Source organism: Cervus canadensis, chromosome 4 (assembly GCF_019320065.1).
Source record: "Cervus canadensis isolate Bull #8, Minnesota chromosome 4, ASM1932006v1, whole genome shotgun sequence".
Lineage (NCBI taxonomy): Eukaryota > Metazoa > Chordata > Mammalia > Artiodactyla > Cervidae > Cervus > Cervus canadensis.
In genome coordinates this window covers 27,015,412-27,038,145 of record NC_057389.1, presented here as the reverse complement: position 1 = coordinate 27,038,145, position 22,734 = coordinate 27,015,412, and the positions used below count along the sequence as shown (strand labels likewise).

General features: G+C 35.5%; 1 protein-coding gene across 6 annotated transcripts in view; it reads left to right on the top strand.

The window, feature by feature from the left end:
- XRCC4 (X-ray repair cross complementing 4) overlaps window positions 1-22,734 on the top strand; it is a 291,089-nt gene that overhangs the window by 15,958 nt on the left and 252,397 nt on the right. For all 6 annotated transcript variants that reach the window (XM_043464727.1, XM_043464722.1, XM_043464723.1 and 3 more), the window contains exons 2-3: window positions 12,713-12,861; window positions 21,080-21,255. In XM_043464727.1, coding sequence (XP_043320662.1) covers window positions 12,723-12,861; window positions 21,080-21,255 — 315 coding nt within the window. In that variant the 5' untranslated portion in view covers window positions 12,713-12,722. The remainder of the gene's footprint in view (window positions 1-12,712; window positions 12,862-21,079; window positions 21,256-22,734) is intronic.

Here is a 22,734-nt window from a genome sequence, read left to right as displayed (position 1 = left end):
TGTCTGGCTTTAGTTTGGAGTTAAGTCCCTTTTCATAATGAAAAACATTTACATCAGTGGGTATCTTTTTGGATATCTGTGTTTCTTTAATTTGTTGGACATTCTTGTATCTTGACCAAAGAGGAATATTCATGCAGGCAGAATTGAATTTACTAATATGCATTTCACTTGTTAATTAAAGGTAATTTTCAAGGCATTGGGGTAACATTATCAGTGTTTTTAGTGAATCTACCAGTTTATTATTGGTATTTCATTTTATGAACACAGGATTCCTCATGTGGACATATTCTTAATATCTCTTGTTTTTATATTGGGCCTGTAATTTTTTTTAAACATCAGAAAATGTAGAAACTTCATATATTATCTACCATGTATTAACATCTCTCTTCCTTACTTTTTAATTAGTACTTTAGCTTCCATCTAGCAAAATTATATACCATCTTGTATTTTAGTTACAATTTTGTAGAACTCTATTTTGTCATGTGTTTGTAACTGAATTAAAAGCTTCTGAGGGAAGACAACATTGCTGCTTTTTTTTTTAATCTAGTGGGTTACTTATTGAGCATAGTTTGCATACAGTGCTTCCTCAATGAATGTTTGACTGGTAATAGAGTGGACTTTTTGTAATTAACTTCCTTCAAATAGATGTCAGTTCATTATTTCAACCTAATGAAAAGTTTGGTTTTCTTCTATGTACTGACTCTGAAAGCTTCCCAGGTGACAGTAGTGGTAAAAAGCCCTGCCTGTCAATGCAAGAGATGCAAGAGACATAGGTGCGATCCCTGGACCTGGATGATCACCTGGAAGAGGGCAACCCACTCCAGTATTCTTGCCTGGTGAATCCCATGGACAGAGAAGCCTAGCAGGCTACAGTCCATAGCGTTGCAGAGTTGGACACAACTGAAGTGACTTAACATACAATCACACACAGGCTTTGAAACTAACAACTTTGAATGATTTTTCAGGTCAGCTTTTTAGATTCTTCATTACAAAATTAAACTTATTTCTGTTCTACAAAGTAGCTTCATTTGTTGCTAAGTATTCTGTTGATTTGGAGAAGGAAATGGCAACCCACTCCAGTGTTCTTGCCTGGAGAATCCCAGGGACGGAGCAGCCTGGTGGGCTGCCGTCTATGGGGTCACACAGAGTCGGACACGACTGAAGTGACTTAGCAGCAGCAGCAGCAGCATTCTGTTGATTCTTCGGGGAAAGTGTTTGTTTAAAAAAAATAAGTATTTCTTTTTTTTTCTAAGCAATGTGATATTTCTGACTTCTTCCTAATGAGAAAAATCAACACTGATAATTCTGTATGTAGTTTGAATATTGTTAATGACTTTCATTGTATTTTATAGGCATGAACATCTCTGATTCATTTCTATGTCAGAATCTTTTAAAGGATTTAGCTTCAAAATTGATGTTCTATTGTAGTCAGAAGAAGACAATGGATTGAATATCTTTCTGATTAATATTCTGACTAATATGATTAATTTCTTAGCTGTACTGTGCTTAGTCATTCAGTTACATCCAACGCTTTGCGACCCCATGACAGTAGCCTGCAAGGCTCCTCTATCCATGGGGATTCTCCAAGCAAGAATACTGGAGTGGGTTGCCATGCCCTTCTTCAGGATTTCTTCCCAACCCAGGGATTGAACTCAGGTCTCCTGCCTTGCAGGTAGATTCTTTACCATCTGAGCCACAGGAAACCCAATTTCTTAGTTGTACAACCTTATTTTTTTGCTGCCTGCTACAGGTATTGGCTGCCAGATACTGCCATTACACAGTGTAGAAGCACAGACTCCAAAATCTTTATATCTTAATAACAAATGACTCTAATCTAGGTTAACTTCATTGCTTACTTTATTCAAATGTAGAGGTCCAAACATAGGAAGTCAACAGAGTGGTACTAGAATTCTGAAGCTGCCAAAGTTCCGTTTCAAAAAGTCAGTAGATATATACTCTAAACTCACTGTTGAGCAATTCAGTGGGCATAATTCAGCTCAGAGCCTCTTCACTCAGGAGCAAGAGCTGGCAGAATCTCTCTGAATACAATGATCCTGATATCCTCCCCATATTATGTCTTCTTTCTTTTTCCTCCAGTTGGGGAATGAGATGATTGACAGTGAGATCCTTGGAGCCTGATCATAACTGCTTTCAGTGCTCCTAGACCTTTAAACAATTGATAGATATTCGTAGGTATAGACTCGAGGCATTTATTTTAGGAGAGTAGATAGCATAAGCAAAAGTGCGGTTGCAAGGGTGGATACAGAATTCCTACTCACCTTTAGGTCTTAGACCTCCTTTACTCCAGAAAGCTTCCCATGACTCTGTCAGTCTGGGTGTGTCTAATCAGGGTTCCCTAGTTAACTCTTCTACCTCTTTGTGGCTCTTACCATGATGTTTTGTAACATGTGTTTATTTGACTCTCTCTTCATGAGATTATAAATGTTCTGAGGTCAGGGGATATGTCTATTTTACTCACAGATTTATTCCCAACACCTATCATGCTACCAGTTGTCAGGCAGGATCTAAATAAATGCTTGTGCTTGACTTGCCATGTTTCAACAGTCACTCTATTTGTAAGAGGCCAACTTGGACCTTTTTAATACAGTGACATTAGGAAAGGTCAGATTTCTTAGGTAAAGATTCTCTATTCCAAGAGTGTGGGGACAAAAGAATTAGTTTCCGAATTAGTAGAGGTTATACACCAATAGCCTTAAATAAAGCTGGACTAAGGCTGTTTTGTTTGGAACATTGGTGTGTTTTCCCCCACCATTTATCAGTTCCTCAGTTCTCCAGCACCAACTGGGTATCCAGCAATTCAATTCAGTTCTGACACTGTCTGCCTGGAGTTAGTGTCAGTTTCCATAGGTTAAAGACTTCAGTCCCACAAGACTGCCCTGACTTCAGATGCCAGTCGCAAGTTCTGAGTCACCCATACTTCTGACGTGCAATAAATTGGAGGTTCCCATTGATTATCTTCTCAGGATTGATAATTTGTTAGAATGGCTTACAGAACTGAGGAAAATACTTTATTTTTATTTACTGGTTCAGTAAAAAGGATACAGCTGAGGAATGACCAAATGGAAGAAATGCATAGGGCAAGATTTGGAAGGTTAGAGTGCAGGTCTTCTGTGCATTGACTGGGTGAGCTGCTCCCCAGTATTTTGAGTTGTTCACCAGCCCAGTGGCATTCCCCCCACCCCATTTCTTTGTTCCAAGGGTTTTATAGAGCTCATTCTCCAGCTCCACACTTCTCTCTGGAGGTAGGGTGGGATTGAGGTTGAAAGTGCCAACCCTTTAATCTTTTGGCCTTCCTGATGACCAGCCATATCCTGAGGCTAGTGACCCACCCTAAGTCAGCTTATTACCATAAACACCGCTGGGGTTTATGACTACTGAAAAATGACTACTGGGAAAACCATAGCTTTGACTATTTGGATCTTCGTTGACAAAGTGATGTCTGCTTTTTAATATGCTGTCTAGATTTGTCATAACTTTCTTCCAAGAAGCAAGTGTTTTTTTAATTTCAGGGCTACATCTTTATGGGGTCACTTGTAGTTTCCCATTTGCCATCGTCCCCACTCTTCATGCAATGAATGTGCATGGGCTTACACCTGACCTGCAGAGCTCTTGCAGACATTAATAATCACACTTTTAGTAAAATGTACGAGTCTTGGTTTAAAATTTAGGAATACAAATATTCATTCAATTTGAAAATGCATCACCTAGGGGGACTCAGAATGGAATCTTTTCTTTTATCTTGAAACCTCTTTTCACTACAATTATCCAAAATATGTTCAGAGATGTGGTTGAAAATGTCTTAGACTCAGCAGTTATGGCAAAGAAGATAGGTATGTAATTATCCAATTAAGTAGGTAAGTCATGATGTCCTATTTATATTAATAACTTAGTATTAATTGAAGCATGTGACATTCTCATCTTTATAGCTTAAAAATTGTTAAATATTGGCAATTTCATGTGGTTCCTAAACATTTTTGTATGGCTGAATTAGGTAGTATCACCAGTTGAGGTTATGTCGTAGGGATTTTTTTGGGGGGAGTTAACTCTCATTTGTACCCCAGTCTTATCATTCATCCTCTTGTTTGCCATTAGAAAATAGGCCAATAAATGAGTATAGTTGTAAGTAAATGGTGGATTTGTGAGTGGGAGAAAAGTACAGTACAAGTCTTGTCTTGTTTCCATACAAGTGCTTTTAGTTACATTTCAGATGAGCAGCACATTTTTCAAGTAGAAAAGACTGTTGTGTGATCAGACCACCCAAAATGGCTGTTCTCTTGCTTTGTACATCCCCTGCTCAAATAGGGCCTGCTTCACTTGACTGACCTTCTTACATACTTGCCCCCAGCCCCAGGTAGTGACTGTTTTTATCAAAGGGATGGTGAGGGGGTATGCTCCTCTGCTACTTTCCCTGAGGAGTTCGTCTGATGTCAGTTTCCCCTAGATATACCCATTGAATGCAGAGTTCCAAAGAATAGCAAGGAGAGATAAGAAAGCCTTCCTCAGTGACCAATGCAAACAAATAAAAGAAAACAATAGAATGGGAAAGACTAGAGATCTCTTTAAGAAAATTAGAGATACCAAGCAAGGAAACATTTCATACAAAGGTGGGCACAATAAAGTACAGAAATGGTATGGACCTAACAGAAGCAGAAGATATTAAGAAGAGGTGCCAAGAATACACAGAAGAACTACACACAAAAGATCTTCATGACCCAGATAATCATGATGGTGTGATCACTCACCTAGAGCCAGACATCCTGGAATGTGAAGTCAAGTGGGCCTTAGGCAGCACCACTACAAACAAAGCTAGTGGAGGTGATGGAATTCCAGTTGAGCTATTTCAAATCCTAAAAGATGATGCTGTGAAAGTGCTGCAGTCAATATGCCAGCAAATTTGGAAAACTCAGCAGTGGCCACAGGACTGGAAAAGGTCAGTTTTCATTCCAATTCCAAAGAAAGGCAGTGCTAAAGAATGTTCAAACTATTGCACAATCGCACTCATCTCACATGCTAGCAAAGTAATGCTCAAAATTCTCCAAGGTAAGCTTCAACAAGTTCACGTGAACCTTGAACTTCCAGACGTTCAAGCTGGATTTTGAGAAGGCAGAGGAACCAGACATCAAATTGCCGACATCCGCTGGATCATAGAAAAAGTAAGAGATTTCCAGAAAAATACTTCTGCTTTATTGACTACACCAAAACCTTTGACTGTGTGGATCACAAAAGATTGTGGAAAATTCTTAAAGAGATTGGAATAGCAGACCACCTTACCTGTCTCCTGAGATATCTGTATGCAGGTCAGGAAGCAACAGTGAGGACCTGACATGAAACAACAGACTGGTTTCAAATAGGGAAAGGAGTACATCAAGGCTGTATATTGTCACCCTCCTTATTTAACTTCTATGCAGAGTTCAGTTCAGTCGGTCAGTCATGTCCGACTCTGCGACCCCATGAACCACAGCATGCCAGGCCTCCCTATCCATCACCAACTGCCGGGAGTTTGCCCAAACCCATGTCCTTTGAGTCAGTGATGCCATCCAACTGTCTCATCCTCTGTCAGCTCCTTCTCCTCCTGCCCTCAATCTTTCCTAGCATTAGGGTCTTTTCAAATGAGTCAGATCTTTGCATCAGGTGGCCAAAGTATTGGAGCTTCAGCTTCAACATTAGTCCTTCCAGTAAACACCCAGGACTGATCTCCTTTAGGATGCACTGGTTGGATCTCCTTGCAGTCCAAGGGACTCAACAGTCTTCTCCAACACCACAGTTCAAAAGCATCAATTCTTCGGTGCTCAGCTTTCTTTATAGTCCAACTCTCACATCCATACATGACCACTGAAAAAACCATAGCCTTTACTAGGTGGACCTTTGTAGGGAAAGTAATGTCTCTCCTTTATAATATGCTGTCTAGGTTAGTCATAACTTTGCTTCCAAGGAGTAAGCGTCTTTTAATTTCATGGCTGCAGTCACCATCTGCAGTGATTTTGGAGCCCCAAAAAATAAAGTCAGTCACTGTTTCCACTGTTTCCCCATCTATTTTCCATGAAGTGATGGGACCAAATGCCATGATCTTAGTTTTTTGAATGTTGAGTTTAAGCCAACCTTTTCACTCTCTTCCTTAATGGATGGTATTTCAAATAGGAGTCTCTTCATTCTTTCTAAAATTTAAATATGAGCAAGGTGTCAAAATTTTGAGACCTAAGGGGTCATAATTGCTAAATTTTTAGTGAGAAAGTACTGTTGCTTAAGATAATATATTTCACAAAATGTCTTATCTCTTCATTTTTGTTGTGTCATTCTCTTATGTACTCTGCCATTAGAACTGAAGTATTCTTGTAAACATTTAGAAAGTTTCCACAATATTAAGTATACTCTCGTTCTTTCTCCCAAGGTTACTGGTAATCAGAGTATCCATGTGATGAATATAAAGAAAGTCATAGTCTTGGAACTTTGAGTCCAATTTTATGGGTGTTTTGGACCTAGGTCTTAGATTATACATGGGGGAATTTATTCAGGCCATTTTATTGTTTTTTAATACTCCATTGGATAAGAGAAAGGAAAGTAGAGGAAGTAGAATTTTAACAAATCACTGAAACTAATGATTATTAATGGTGTTTGCAAAAGATAAGCACAGGAAATGAGCAGTAATATGATAATCTGGAATGCTGGCAGCTGGCATTCCAGACTCATAAGGGATAATTGAGAATAGTCTATAGTCATGGCAAAGATGCCTTAGATTTTAGACTTGTTTTATAGTTCTAGTGCTTTATTCCTAAAGCATCAGATTGTTTATTTAATGTCTTCCTTGAAAGTCAGCTGTATATTGCAAATTTTTGTTCAAGATTATACCAACAGTCTTAATTAAATTTTACTCTTACTTAGGGTAACCAGCCGTCTTAGTTTGCCTGGGGTTGTTGAGAGGTTTTCTAGGATGTGAGACTTTCAGTGTTAAAACTGGGAAAATCTCAGGGAATCTTGGACAGATTGTCACCTTCCTTCATTTCAAAATTAACTGAGTGGAGAAAATCCCGATATGATTAGATAGTTATTTAATAACCCTGTAAATTCTTTACCCTTAAAGTTTAGAAAATTTTAATTTGAAAATGTTATTTCAGGAAAGCATTTCTTCTATAGAAGGTTAATTTTGTTTTCATTGCTTTGGCATTTTAAATGTAAATGATTTCTTGGTCATTTTTCAAAAAGACCTTAATATACCCTTTGGTCAAGAAGATAGCAACAACCAGCAAGATGATATGCTATTAATAATGAAAATGGTAGAAATAAACTAATTAAAAATACTCAGTGTGGGAATTCTGATAAGATAAGCATGGATAATCAGTGCTTTTATTTTATTATTATTATTTTTAATCAGTGCTTTTAAAAAAGTACTAAACAAATAAGAAAATAGTCCTCTTCTTTTCTGAAATTATTGTGTGATGTTTGTTTTAAAAGTAAATAGCCCAGTGACTGTTGCATAAACCTTTCTTTCCTTTTTATCTAGTAGTTATATATAGTCCTGTCCTTGAATGTTTGTAGTATGATAGAATTTTAAAAACTTTATCGCCACACTTTTGGTTTACAATTTATATATTTTTCTTTTCCTCTTTTTCTTTTTTTTTAAAGGAAGGTCAAACAAAATAGTGTGATCAGGCATCTAATTACAGACTATTAACAGCATGGGCTGTGTGCTAATCTTTATTCTGAACTCACTTTAGGTATCAGCCTACTTTTCTCAACAAGGGGGCACTTAAGTTAATTGCTTCATTAGAAACATGCATTTAGCCTTTTCTGATCTGTAAGTACAACTCCTTGGCTTAGCTGCAGAAGTTTGAACACCTGCAGCCCAAGCAGCCTGAAAGGAAGCCATAACTTACTATAAAGGAAAATGAAAGAAGCTCAAGTTCAAAATGGTGTTATCAATGATACAGTGTAGTCCCTAACTTGAGCTGACCTAAGAGACTTGGCTTCTGCTTGGCTTCTTATCAGCATCCAAAAGGGCATACAAAATTCTTTGTAAACTAATTTAAAAAGCGTCTTGTTTATTCAGAAGCAACTGTGAATGGTATTTGTTCAGAGTCTAGATCACATCAATTGCATACCAGCCAACAACTTATTTCTCTTCTAAGAGAGAAGCCAAGTATCAAAGATACAAAGTACTAAAGATAAGCTTCTCAATTCTCAACTGTTCTGAGCTCTCAATAAAGCTACTGATGTACAAATTGGGGTGGGACCCAACTGTTTCCACCTGCAAGCTTGTCTTAGATCCTTGGCTCTGGCTGGGAGAGGTGCTGATACCAGTCTGACCTTTAGTGCCCTTAGAAAACAAAACACAGGCTTTCTTATGGCCCTGATCAATCAGTCTTTCCAAAGAGGATTCCACCCCCTTTCTTCAAGTACTAGTCTTGGGGCAAAAAACCCCATGGCTATTTCCGTTAACAGTGCTGGTGAAAGCAAAGAGATCCTTGATTTGCTCTTACTGAATCTTAAAAGACATTCCAAGTCATCTTTTTTTCTGTTTCTGTGGTTGAGTCTTAGAAATTTTGTATTTTATATTTAATGAGATGGTGACCTCAGTAAGTAACTGAATGAAGTGCTTTCAAAATTGGTTCAAATAGTATATTATAAGGAAATTAAGGCTCAGTTGATATAAGGAAAACATTTATAAGGCTATTGAGCCATAAAATACTTATAGGATACTGAGTTGTCAAATTTGGACTTTTAATATATCAAGTCCTTAAGTGTGGTAACGTCCAAAATTTCAAATATGAGTTTACTAGAGTAAATTAGAGTAAATATGAGTTTACTCGAATCTTTAAAATAAAATCATTTATTTTGCTTTCATTTAGTTTATTTAGTTTAGGCATTCGGTTTATTTTCTGTGGTGAGTATCTAGAGTTAATCAGAAAATTGGAAAATGTCTCAAACATAAATAATTCAAAGATCTCAAAACTAATATGACCCCTGAAAGTCTTTTTAACATTATTGAGATTAAAGCCTTTTAAGTTATTGTGGAAAGTAGGATTTACTGATAGGCATCTGGAATATTGAATTTTAAGTTATTTTTTTCTATGATTAGATATGTGTTACTTGTTTCAAACCAGCTAAGAAATCGCAGTGATACCAATTGCTGTTTTAGGATATTTCTGAGTTGCAGTAATGGTAACAATAGCCAGAGTTCTTCAGGCACATTTTAAGAAGAAATGGTCTATATAAGTGTGTGTGTGTATCTTTGTGTGTGTATATACATTCTGTAGAGGCAAAAAAAAAAAAAATGGCCTATATCAGTAGTCTGTATTACCTTCTGCCCTCCCAGGATTGTGGGATTTGGGTCCATTAGAATTACGTAAGCTTCTAAGTCTTTTTCAATGATTGGCATAGAAAAGCAGTAACACATTTTCCAGTCATTTTCAAATTTGGGAATTACAGAGCATGTGGGGTAATTTACTGCATGTTTAGTATATTCACTTATTGATTTAAAAGAAAATATTTACAAGTGGATGAAGCATTTCAGAATTAAGTACCTCTAGGCCAAGAAGACCTCAATGTAGGAAAAATTGACTAAATGAAATATTTAAACATAATTATATTTTTTTCAGTGATTATGTTGTAGTCAAACCTACAAATTTACATATTTAAAATATGTTAACATACTTAATTGATGTGACTGCAAGTATGGTTATCTTATAACTGTTTTTTCACTGGGAAGAAGAATAATTTCTGAGTAAACTTTAGGTAGATATTATTGCTAATTCATCAAGTTAGAGGTATATTACACTCTTAATTTTAGATTTTTTTTTCTTTCATTCTGGCCATTTCTCTGCTTCCTTGTACTTTTTATTTAAGATAGTATAGCTCTAGCAGTCTATAATTAAGCATGCCTCTCAACTCCCTAGCAGATAGAGAAATCAGCTTAGTTTTGGGAAGAGCTGACAGAATGAGTTGTTTTTATTTTCATATTCACTTGTTGAGAGAAATATGATGCTCTATTTATGAGAACATAATAGTTTTAAATTGAGAAAGCAAATTAAAATAGCTTAACAGTTTGGCTTTGATGAAAACTTACCAGTTACTAATGAAATAGCAATTAATAATTTACCTTTGGAATATCATATTATTTAAATTGGTCATAATAATTTGAGACAATTTTATACTCTTCCCCCAAATAAAAGATTGGAGAGTATTCTTTTACCTTTTTTAGGATCATCTGGTAAGAGATTCATGCTATGTGATTAAAGAATAATTCTCTCTAGTTTTTCATGTTTGAAGTGTGTACATTGTTCCTGGTTTGAACTTTCTATGTTTTTTTCTTGGCATATTTGTAACTTTTATGGTATTTCTTTAGTTTTGTTTGTCAGCTTCTATAGCTTGTTGTGCCGTGCCGTGCTTCATTGAGCAGTCATGTCCAACTCTTTGTGACCCCATGGACACATGGGGATCCTCTTCAGTGCCTCTGTTCATGGGGATTCTCCAGGCAGGAATACTGGAGTGGATTGCCATTTCCTGGATCCATGATCCAGGGGATCTTCCCAACCTAGGGATTGAACCCAGGTCTCCCACATTGCAGGTGAATTTTTTACTGCCTGAGCCACTAGGGAAGCCCAAGAATAGTAGTAGCCTATCTTTTCTCCAGGGGATCTTTCCAATGTAGGGATTGAACCAGGGTCTTCTGCATTGCAGGTGGATTCTTTACCAGCTGAGCTACCAGGAAAGCCCTTCTATAGCTTAAGGTTTTGCAAAGGACTCTCTTGGTACCCTTATGACTTAAATGGTGGTACGAGCAATGCACCCACCTAATAATAGCAATTGATGTCCGAGAAGCTTGTTTCTAATAGCAAGCCACAGAAGTCCAATGCTTCAGCTTGTTCTACTCAACGCTTCACATAAATGATTTTAATACTTAGAGGTTTATCGAACTTTTAAATGGCAAAGCCATAGAGAGATTATGAATGTGTTGAATCACAGTAACAGAATCACTATTCAGTGTAACCTTGACAAGCCAAATATATAATATGAAATTGCACACCTGCAAAGAACAAACAAAACAAAAATTGAATTTTGTACACATATTCAGTCACATGATTTATGACTAAGGTAACCTAGCATTGCAGAAAGACAGGACAGTCTTTAATACATAGTACTGGGTCAATTAGATATCCACATGGAAAAAATCTAGTTTGATCTCTTCTTGACAATTGATGTACAAAATTCAGTTCCAGATGAATTGTGGATCTAAATATGAAACATACAGTTATAAAACTTATAGATAAACATAGGAGAACATCCATATGGTCCATATAGTCAAAGCTATGGTCTTTCCAGTAGTCATATACAATGTAAGAGTTGGACTGTACAGAAGGCTGAATGCCAAAGAATTGATGCTTTCGAATTGTGGTGCTGGAGAAGACTCTTCAGAGTCCCTTGGACTCCAAGGAGATCAAACCAATCAATTGTAAAGGAAATCAAACCTGAATATTCATTGTAAGGATTTATGCTGAAGCTGAAGCTCCAATACTTTGGCCACCTGATGTAAAGAACTGACTCGTTAGAAAAGACACTGATGCTGGGAAAGATTGAAGGCAAAAGAAGAGGGTGGCGGAGGATTTCAGTAAGAACGTCAGTATGAAAAATACAACTTAATAAAAGCATTGGCAAGATTTAACAGATACTCCTCAAAGCAGGATGTTCAAAGTGCAATCAAGATATGAAGAGAATTCAACATCTTTAGTAATTATGGAAATGTGAATAAACCACAATGTAGTATTACATACCCACCAAAATGGCTAAAATTATAAAGATGGGAAATGTTTCTAAGAATATGGAGTGATCAGAACTCTCATATACCAAGTGTGTAAATTGGTACAAACCTTTTAGACAATTTTTGGCTGTATGGTACTAAAACTGAGCATGTGCTTACCCTCTAACTCACAAATTACATGCATAAACTCATAGATACATACCCAACAGAAAAACTTAGATATTTGCTAGCAGGTCTGTGGCAGCACTATTTGTGATAGTCAAAACCTGGAATGTACTCAAATGCCTGTCACTATTGGATAAGTGGATAAATAATTGTACCATATTATTGAATATTGTACAATTGTGAGCATGATCTACAACTCTTAAGAAACCATATGGATGCATTTCTTAAACATAATGCTGAACAAAAGAACCCAGACACAAATAAAATGCTGTATTACATTTATGTGAAAGTGCAAAAATAAAACTCAAATCTCAGTTAAGAAAGTGGTTTTGGGGGACATAGTGACTGGAAGGGGGCTGTTGTAAGAATGAGTTCTGGGATCATCATGTGCTGCTTCTTGACCTAGGTACTGCTTATATGGATTTGTTCAGTTGAAAATCTTCCAAGTTGGATTTTAGATATATGTACTTCTGCCTTGATATAAATACTTCAATATTAAGTTTTTAAAATGTTGACAATAGTAATTTTTATTCAGCTATATGACTTGCACAAATCATTTGTCATTTATGAGTCTCTGCTTTTCTTATTGGTTACAATTGTGAATTGATATTGAATAGAACTGTGATTTACTGAGTTTATGGTTGGCTATTAAACAACTTTTTGTTTTATGTATTTCCTTAGTGCTTTATATAACTCAAGAGACTAATACAGAAAAGTCACTATTTGATAGTCACAGTTTCTCACAAAAATATTTATTTTTTTCTTTTATGACAGGTGATCAGAAATGGAAAGAAAAGTAAGCAGAATCTGTCTTGCTTCTGAACCTGATATAATTCATTTTCTACAAGTTGCTTGGGAGAAAACACTAGAATCTGGTTTTGTTATTACACTTACTGATGGGCAGTCAGCATGGACTGGGACAGGTAATATTAAAAGTGAATTTTTTAAAGAAAAATTAATGTAATTGCTATATTTCAGTCCTCAGTGATACTTCAAATTAAATATTTAATTGATATTGGTTAAAATTAACATTTACTTGTTATTGCTGTCCAATTTACACATAGATTTGTAATTTTAATGCTGTTTTCTATAAGTGACATTAATAGAAATGAGGAAAAATACCCTTTTGAGTCATAGTACTTGATCAGAGTTTTAAAAATTATCTCTTTATATAAAACATATAAAATAGTATTTTTTATATGTATCGTTTCTTAGCACCCCAGGGAAATGCTGAAAGGAACAGGAAGGTGAATTAGGTAGGCCAAAGCTTGGGAAAGTGGAGTGGTGTTTGTTTTCTTTTTATTTCATATTTTGTTTGAATTATTTTCCAGTGAACATACACTACATTTGTAACAAAATGAAACAGAACTGTTTAATAATAGCTTAAAATTTTGTAAACCAAGGTTCAAACCCATATGTGGGTTTTTGGCTATTATTTTTTGAAATAGACTTTTGATTTTTTGTCTTTGGTAATAACTGGATTAAAGATTTACTGATCTTGGCCCCGCCCATTAAAGCAAGACCCAGTCTTCCCCACAGTCAGTCTCTCCCTTCAGGAAGATTCCATAAGACTCTTATCCTTATCTCTCAGAGGAGGGACAGACAGAATGGAAGCCACAATCACAGAAAACTAATCAAACTGATCACATGGACCACAGCCTTGGCTAACTCATTGAAACTATGAGCCATGCCGTTTAGGGCCATCCAAGATGGACAGGTGATGGTGGACAGTTCTGACAAAACGTGGTCCTTTGGAGAGGGGCATGGCAAACCACTTCAGCATTCTTGCTTTAAGAATCCCATGAACAGTACGAAAAGGCAAAAAGATATGACACCAAAAGATGAACTCCCCAGGTCCAGTAGGTGCCCAATATGGTACTGGAGAGGAATGGAGAAATAAATCCAGAAAGAAAAAATAAATGGCGCCAAAGCAAAAACACCACCCATTTGTGGATGCAACTGGTGATGGAAGTAACATACGATGCTGTATAGAACAATATTGCGTAGGAACCTGGAATGTTAGGTCCAAGAAAGTAAATTAGACATGGTCAAACAGGAAATGGCAAGAGTGAACATTTTAGGAATCAGTGACATAAAATTGAATGGGTGAATTTAACTCAGGTGACCATTATACCTACTACTGTGGGCAAGAATCCCTTAGAAGAAATGGAGTAGCCCTCATAGTCAATAAGAGTCTGAAATGCAGTACTTGGGTGCAATCTCAAAAATGAAAGAATGATCTCTGTTTGTTTCCAAGGCAAACCATTCAATATCACAGTAATCCAAGCCTATTCTCAAACAGTAAAGCTGAAGAAACTGAAGTTGAACAGTTCTATGAAGAACCTATAAGACCTTCTAGAACTAACACCCGAAAAAGATACCCTTTTCTTTTTTTTTTTTTTGATACCCTTTTCTTTATAGGGGACTGGAATGCAAAAGTAGGATGTCAAGAGATACCTGGAGTAACAGGCAAAGTTGGCCTTGGAGTACAAAATGAAACAGGACAAAGGCTAACAGAGTTTTACCAAGAGAATACACTTGTCATAGCAAACACCCTCTTCCAGCAACACAAGAGAAGACTCTACACATGGACATCACCAGATGGTCAATACCAAAATCAGATTGATTACATTCTTTGCAGCCAAAGATGGAGAAGCTCTATACAGTCAGCAAAAACAAGACTGGGAGCTGACTGTGCCTCAGATCATGAACTCCTTATTGCCAAATTTAGACTTAAATTGAAGAAAGTGGGGAAAACCATTAGACCATTCAGGTATGACCTAAATCAAATCCCTTTCAACTGTACAGTGGAAGTGACAAATAGATTCAAGGGATTAGATCTGATAGAGAACCTGAAGAAATATGGATGGAGGTTCATGACATTGTACAAGAGGCAGTGATTGAGACTATCCCCAAGAAGAAGAAATGCAAAAAGGCAAAATGGTTGTCTGAGGAGGCCTTACAAATAGCTGTGAAAAGAAGAGAAGTGAAAGCCAAAGGAGAAAGGAAAGATATACCCATTTGAATGGAGAATTCCAAAGAAAAGCAAGGAGAGATAAGAAAGCCTTCCTCAGTGATCAGTGCAAAGAAATACAGGAAGACAACAGAATGGGAAAGACTAGCGATCTCTTCAAGAAAATTAGAGATACCAAGGGAACATTTCGTGCAAAGATGGGCACAATAAAGGACAGAAATGGTATGGACCTAACAGAAGCAGAAGATATTAAGAAGAGGTGGCAAGAATACAAAGAACTATACATAAAAGATCTTCATGACCCAGATAATCACAATGGTGTGATCTCTCACCTAGAGCCAGCCATCCTAGAATGTGAAGTCAAGTGGGCCTTAGGAAGCATTACTATGAACAAAGCTAGTGGAGGTGATGGAATTCCAGTTGAGCTATTTCAAATCCTAAAAGATGATGCTGTGAAAGTGCTGCACTCAATATGCCAGCAAATTTGGAAAACGCAGCAGTGGTCACAGGACTGGAAAAGGTCAGTTTTCATTCCAATTCCAAAGTAAGACAATGCCAAAGTATGTTCAAACTACTTCTCAATTGCACTCATCTCACATGCTAGCAAAGTAATGCTGAAAATTCTCCAGTCCAGCCTTCAACAATACATGAACCGTGAACTTCCAGGTAGTCAAGCTGGATTTTGAGAAGGCAGAGGAGCCACAGATCAAATTGCCAACATCAGAATCAGAAAAGCAAGAGATTTCCACAAAAACATGTACTTCTACTTTATTGACCACACCAAAGCCTTTGACTGTGTGGATCACAACAAACTGGAAAATTCTTTAAGAGATGGGAATAGCAGACTACCCTATCTGCTTCCTGAAAAATTTGTGTGCAGGTCAAGAAGCAACAGTTAGAACTGGACATGGCACAACAGACTGGTTCCAAATTGGGTAAGGTTATGTCAAGGCTGTATATTATCACTGTGCTTATTTAACTTATATGCAGAGTACATCATGCGAACTGCTGGGCTGGATGAAGCACAAGCTGGAATCAAGGTTGCCGGTAGAAATATCAATAACCTCAGATATGCAAATGACACCACCCTTATAGCAGAAAGCGAAGAAGAACTAAAGAGCCTCTTGATGAAAGTAAAAGAAGAGAGTGAAAAAGTAGGCTTAAAACTCAACATTCAGAAAAGTAAGATCAAGGCATCTGGTCCCATCACTTCATGACAAATATTGTTAAGATTTTTGGCTTCCTGTACTGAACAAGCTTTCAAACAGAAAATTTTACAGTGCACTGGAAGATGGACATTTGTTTTCGATGATGTTGAAGTTTTCAGTTTCACAGATGTTTAATACCCTTTATTATTCACTTTTATTTTCTTGAGTGAATTTTAATTATAAAATGTGTAACTAAGTAGCATAACATTGTTTCCATGTTTAGTTAAAGCTTATACGTAAATGTAATTTGGCTTGGCACTTTACAGATAGACAATAAGATGATTAAGAACATTGAAACAATTAAATAATTGAAACATGAAAATGAATTTCCTTCCTATACCTCATCCTGTTTTTTGTACAACTTTTTGATTTCTGAAACCTTCAATTTGAGTAATTTTTTTTTTCTCTTTTCATTTGAGTGAAATTAAAAGGATGTGGGGTTCCTTTTAATCTCCCACACACTAAACTCCGTGATTTCTTTTCCATTAGCAATGTTTTATCTAATGAATGTTTTGGGGTCTAATTATCATGTGGTCTATCATCACTTCAACATTATGGAAGGTACATCACAGGGTTAAATCACAAAGTGGGTTAATGATCGATGACTGTTATTTGACTTTCATAAGAATTAGTCAGCATTAAGAAGCTTATACCACTCATCTTGGAGTAAAATTCACTGAAGAATAAATTTTATCAATGCCTTTATTATCAAATAATTATATCTGCTTATATTTGTTCTAAACACTGATCTATTTGGTGACCTATATGGAAATTATGTGACAGAGCTCAGTAGAAAAAGGATTTTTAATGAATGAGGAGTAGTAAAGTGGGTCCATGATGTGATGACTTATTAAGTCTGTGGATCGTCTCAGCTCTGACACAAACTTACAAACAGTCTTTCGGTTCATTCTACGTCAGAATCCAAAGTAAAGAACCTTCTTTCCTTACTTTCATCTTCACCTACCCACAAATATTGTCAAAGTGATTCTTTCTTTTATCCTACCTGCCTGAAAACAATTTCTTATTTTTTGTTGGCCTGCTCACTTTTTATGCCATATTACGTCGTTCATCTGTATCCTTACTGAATTTTATTATTTCCATGGCTTTTATCCCCAGTCGCTGAAGTTTTTAAAAGGAGCATTGAGTGCTTACAGCTGTGCTTCCTCCAGCACAAAATTCAAAACTGGTGACCAAATTGTTTTTCTAGGATTAAAGTTCTAAATAGGCAGTCAGAATTTCACATGGACCATTACAGGAAATGTTCAAGTACATTTTTTTTCTTAAACTGGTACCTTTTTTAAAAAACATACTTTTTAAAGGAGAGGTGTGTATGTAAATGATTTTCTTTCATATGTTTTCTTCTTCTCAGGAAATATTTCATACATAACAGTAACCAATGCAACATTCACAGATGGAGTAACACATGGGCATAACTAAGATAGTATCTAAAAGGATATCTGAAAAGATACCTAAGATGTCAGCACTTGAATCAAAGCTCCATAAGGCTGGAATTTTTCTCTGTCTAATGGTTGTATCCCTGGTGCCTAGAATAGTGCCTGGCACATAATAGATGCTCATTAAGCAGTTTCAGAATTTACTTGTTGTTTAGTTGCTAAGTTGTGTCCCACTCTGCGACGCTATGAACTGTAGCCTGCCAGGCGCCTCTAACCATGGGATTTCCCAGGCAAGAACACTGGAGTGGGTTGCCATTTCTTTCTCCAGGGAATCTTCCCAACCCAGGGATTGAACCTTTGTCTCCTGTGTCTCCTACAGTGCAGGCGGGTTCAATAAATGGATTGAATCAATATACTCCATTAAATACTTTCAGAAAACTATCTTTTCATTGTAATGAAATTTAAAATACTTTTTACTAGATGGTTTATCAGTGGACATACTTTATTATTTTTTTTTTTTAATATTGGAATGTAGTTGATTTACAATGTTGTATTAGTTTCAGTTATACAGAAAAGTGATTGTTATGCATATACATATATCCATTTTTGTTCAGATTCTTTTCCCATGTAGGTTATTATAGGATATTGAGTAGAGTTCCAAGTATTATACAGTAGAGCCTTGTTGGTTATATGTAGTATAACTATACTATTTTATATGTAGTAGTGTGTATATGTTCATCTCAAACTCCTCTAATTTATCCCTCCCCCATCCCCCACCTTTCCTGTTTGGTAACTATAAATTTGTTTTTGAAGTCTGTTGAGTCTCTTTCTGTTTTCTAAATACGTTCATTTTATCATTTGTGTGTGTGTGTGTGTGTGTGTGTTTTCTTTAAGTTTTTCTATAGTCACATTCAAGATAGTTTCTATAGATTATTTCCTATTTCTCTGTGAAATATCAATAATGTCTTTCTCTAGGTACTTATACTCTTCAAAACAATCCAAACAGGAAATATGAAATTATTCCTCAGATAAAAAGCATTTGTCTTTTTATATGTTTTTTCAGAAGAGCTAATAGAGTATTTGAAAGATCAATAGATTTGATATTGGTGATCTTCTTAAATGTGCAATGCTTCAGAGGGAGAAAAAAATATGTGGAAGTACTTTAGAAGCTGTAAAAAAAAATTTAAAAAATAATAAAAAATAAAGGTGAAGAAGAAAAAAAGCTGTAAAATTGCACAAGAATACTTTTATTCTTACCTTTTTTCAGAGACTATGTTGAGACTCATATTTCAATATAAGAACTTATCAAAAACTCATTATAAAAGATACATGAATGCATTCCCAGACTCCCTTCCTCATTGTCCATCATGGGACTTCCAGACAGTTGATAGCACATGGACCAAAGTTATGGAAAGCAGTTATATTTTTAGGGATTCTTTAATCAAGATTTTATTGTTTATGTGCTATTTCATACTAATGTGTTAATTTTTAATATTATGGAAGTAAATAGTTTATCTAATGCCCCATATCTGTTTCACCTCAAACCAGAACAACCAGAGAGCTATAAGTATGAATCCCAGTTTTATCACTTACCTTCTTCATGGTCCTTACCATTACCTGATCTCTCTGAGTCTTAACTTTTATCATTTGTAAAATGAGAATATCTGTCTTTCATTGTTGTAAGGAATAAAATAGTTAAAGTTGCTCACCAACTCTTTCGACCCGGTGGACTCTTCAGTCCATGGAATTCTCCAGGCCAGAATACTGGAGTGGGTAGCCTTTCCCTTCTCCAGGGGATCTTCCCAACCCAGGGATTGAACCCTGAAACCAGGTCTCCTGCATTGCAGGTGGATTCTTTACCAACTGAGCCACCAGGGAAGCCCCAAAATAGATAAATGTAACCTTTAAAAAAAAAAAAAAAACTATAGAACTATATGGGTCTTTCATCATTGTGATCTCGAGTTGACATGGGAAACCACCCATACATACATGGGAAACCACACATACATTCTAAATAAATATTAGATTAAATCTTGTAATTTTAAAAGGAAGTAAACAGACACATTGCAGTCTTTGAATATAAGAAAGAGAATCCCTAGGTACTGAGTGTGAAGACGTATCTGAAAACCAAAAGAGTTAATGGGAGCTAAAGAACTAAGTTCATGGACTTCTGAATAGATACACATCTAATGACTGTGATTGTAATACCTGAGAGGAATGGCTTGTTGAGATGGCGGGCCTTTTAAGAATTGGAGCTGAACTGTAAAGATAAAGTAACCTGGAATTGATCCTATTAATAAAATCTTTAAGCAACAAATAACAAACAAAAAACTACCCTGGCTTAGAGATGTAGCATAGACTCAGAGTAGTCAGTAAGGGCTCATTAGCTCATTTAATTGTAATGAGTAAATTAAAAGTCCCAGCAGAAATCAGAATCCTGTCTGTGTTATGTATGTGTGAGGGGTGGGGGCCTTAAATTTGAACTCTCTTAAATTTGCCGCAAGTGTAAAAACCAAGTGAAGAAATTAACTTCCAAAATCGATCCAGAACTGGTGAAACCTGTAAGGACTCCAGGAAAGACCAGCCAGCAACCTTCATTTATGACTACCTCTGTTTGCCAGATCACTTGATACTTTGGCTAGAGGAGAGCCATGTTCAGACTTCACAAAACACAGAAGGAAAAAAAAAGCAGAATGAGAATGTGTCAGCAGCTAGAAGAAATGGAATTAATACTTTAGGAACCATGCCTAGAGACTGATCTGAATGAGATTTATAAGATGTCATATATATATATATATATATATATATATATATATGTAACTTATATGTGTGTGTGTGTATATACATATATATATATCCTTCAAATATTGAAAAGAAGGCCAGACAGGATATTATGAAAAAGAAAAAATGATCTGAAATTTGGACATAAAATCGTTGAAGTAAAAATCACTATGGATGAGTAAAACATCAGCTTTAAATATGCCTAGATGAGATAATTGATAGCCAGATATGTAATATAATATATGCCATAGAGGAGACAATAAATATTAATTCCCTTCCCTTTCCTTCTTCTAAGTAGTACAGCTCTCTTCATCTACTGTTTTTATTGTTGGCACATAATGAGAATGAACTCTGTTTTTACTTTAATTTGACTCTACCTATGTGAGTGAGAAATGGACTGTAGACTACTTAATCTCTTTAATAATTGAGTCAAGGAAGAAGGATGGTTTAAAATACTGAGTTTATTAATCATTAAAGAAAATGCTTTCTTCTGCTATGACCTTGGAGCAGGTACACAAGATGGTTGTTTCTGTGGTAATTTATAATCCATATATTTCATCTGAGGACAGAGAAAGAATGCAAGGAGTCTAATGAGATTTGAGACTATTTGAGAAATGTATTTCTCAAAAAAATTTGACTTAAAATTGTGTGGTGTGGTTATTGATTTTATTTTTGTTTAAATTTCTGTTGCATAATAATAAATTAGTAGCAACAGGTAAATATATCTTTTCTTATGTTTAGAAATTTATTTTCAAATAAGACTTTTTATTACTCTTTCTCACAGTCTGTGAATCAGAGATTTCCCAAGAAGCTGATGACATGGCAATGGAAAAAGAGAAATATGTTGATGAACTGAGAAAAGCATTGGTGTCAGGAGCAGGACCAACTGACACATACAAGTTTAATTTTTCTAAAGAGTCTTGTCACTTCTCCTTTGAGAAAAACTTGAAAGATGTTTCAGTAAGTATCTTTCCATAATGTTATAAGTGGTAAAATGTCAGAGAGTACTTGTGGAGAAATTATTTAAGTAACTAGCATATTATTCCCAAAACACCTCAGAAACAAAAGTTTGAAAAGTACTTGGAAAAATGATTCAAAGTTCGTCATTAAATGCCTTATATTCATGAATTGTGAAAAATCATTATTGGAAAGTATGTTTCATTTTTTGTGCTTTAAAACTAAGTATTATTGAGATAATTACATGAATGAGCAGTTCTGAAAAATGGCGTCAGAAGTTTTAGACCATGAAACAAGGCTTATTGAAATGAATTTGGGGAAATACTGATTTTTGAGAAAGAAAATAACATATTTTTCTTTGAATATTTAACAATTATGACCTGTTTTATTCTTTATTAAAATGTATTTGCAATTACAAAATGATATAGTTAGGTAGAGTAAGATATATGTTTATAAATTAAGGTATTTTATTTACATTATCAAAATTCTAAGTATTAAAATAGAAGGAAATAACTTTCAATGCAACCTTTTCAAAGCTTGCAAGCTGTACAGACAAGGATATCTGCTATTTGTTCTGTTTGATTTATACATCAGTGCAAATCAAGGTTTATTTATGAAAAATGTACTACTTACTGTTTGTATATTTTAATTCATGTTGATATAACTGGAGGTTGAATTATTTTCTGTCAGTCATTTATCAATCAGATATTAGATCTACAGTAGAAGAAAAAGAGGGACATCTTTACTACATTAAGTTTAAAGACAGTTATTGACAGTTTGTACTGGAACTAAGTTGAGTTTTAAAAATTCTTTTTTAAAAAGCTCTTTAATTCAGAATGATTAAAGGGATTTCACCAATTAGAGAAACATTTGAAGCAACAGATGGAATCATTACTTTGAAATATATATTATCCTATATAGAATAATGCAGAAAGCCTGGCTTTAGTAATTATTTCTATTTAGAAAATATATACTTATTGTACTCAACTGCCAATTTATGTAAATTTCAATATGTTGAGGTCCTTAAAAATGATAATTTAAAATAGGGTAAGTAATGTTCGAAATGGCTAGTAAAATTTCATTATTTGTCACAAAATTTTCTTTCCTGTGGCTTAAATACAATCAGGTGATGTTATATATTATAGGACTGCTGACTGTTTCTTCTAATATTTTGAAGCAGATAATTGTCAAATTGGTAGTAATGCCATTTCCCACTCAACAAACATTTGTATGTAATGATTAACATTATTTCATGCAGTTTCTGGTTTTCAACTGTTTTGTGTACACTGATGTATAACAAATTAAGAGTGTGAGAGGTACCTTTTGGGTACTTGAAAGGGTTTTAGTATCTTTGACATGATGAAAAGGAGGGTTTGGTCCATTGGGCATGGATGGAATACTTGCGTGCTTGGCGATACATCTGATCTTAGTGCCTTTGTGAAGAAAGCCGTCATGACTTAAGTCCTGTGCAACTGGCTTAGC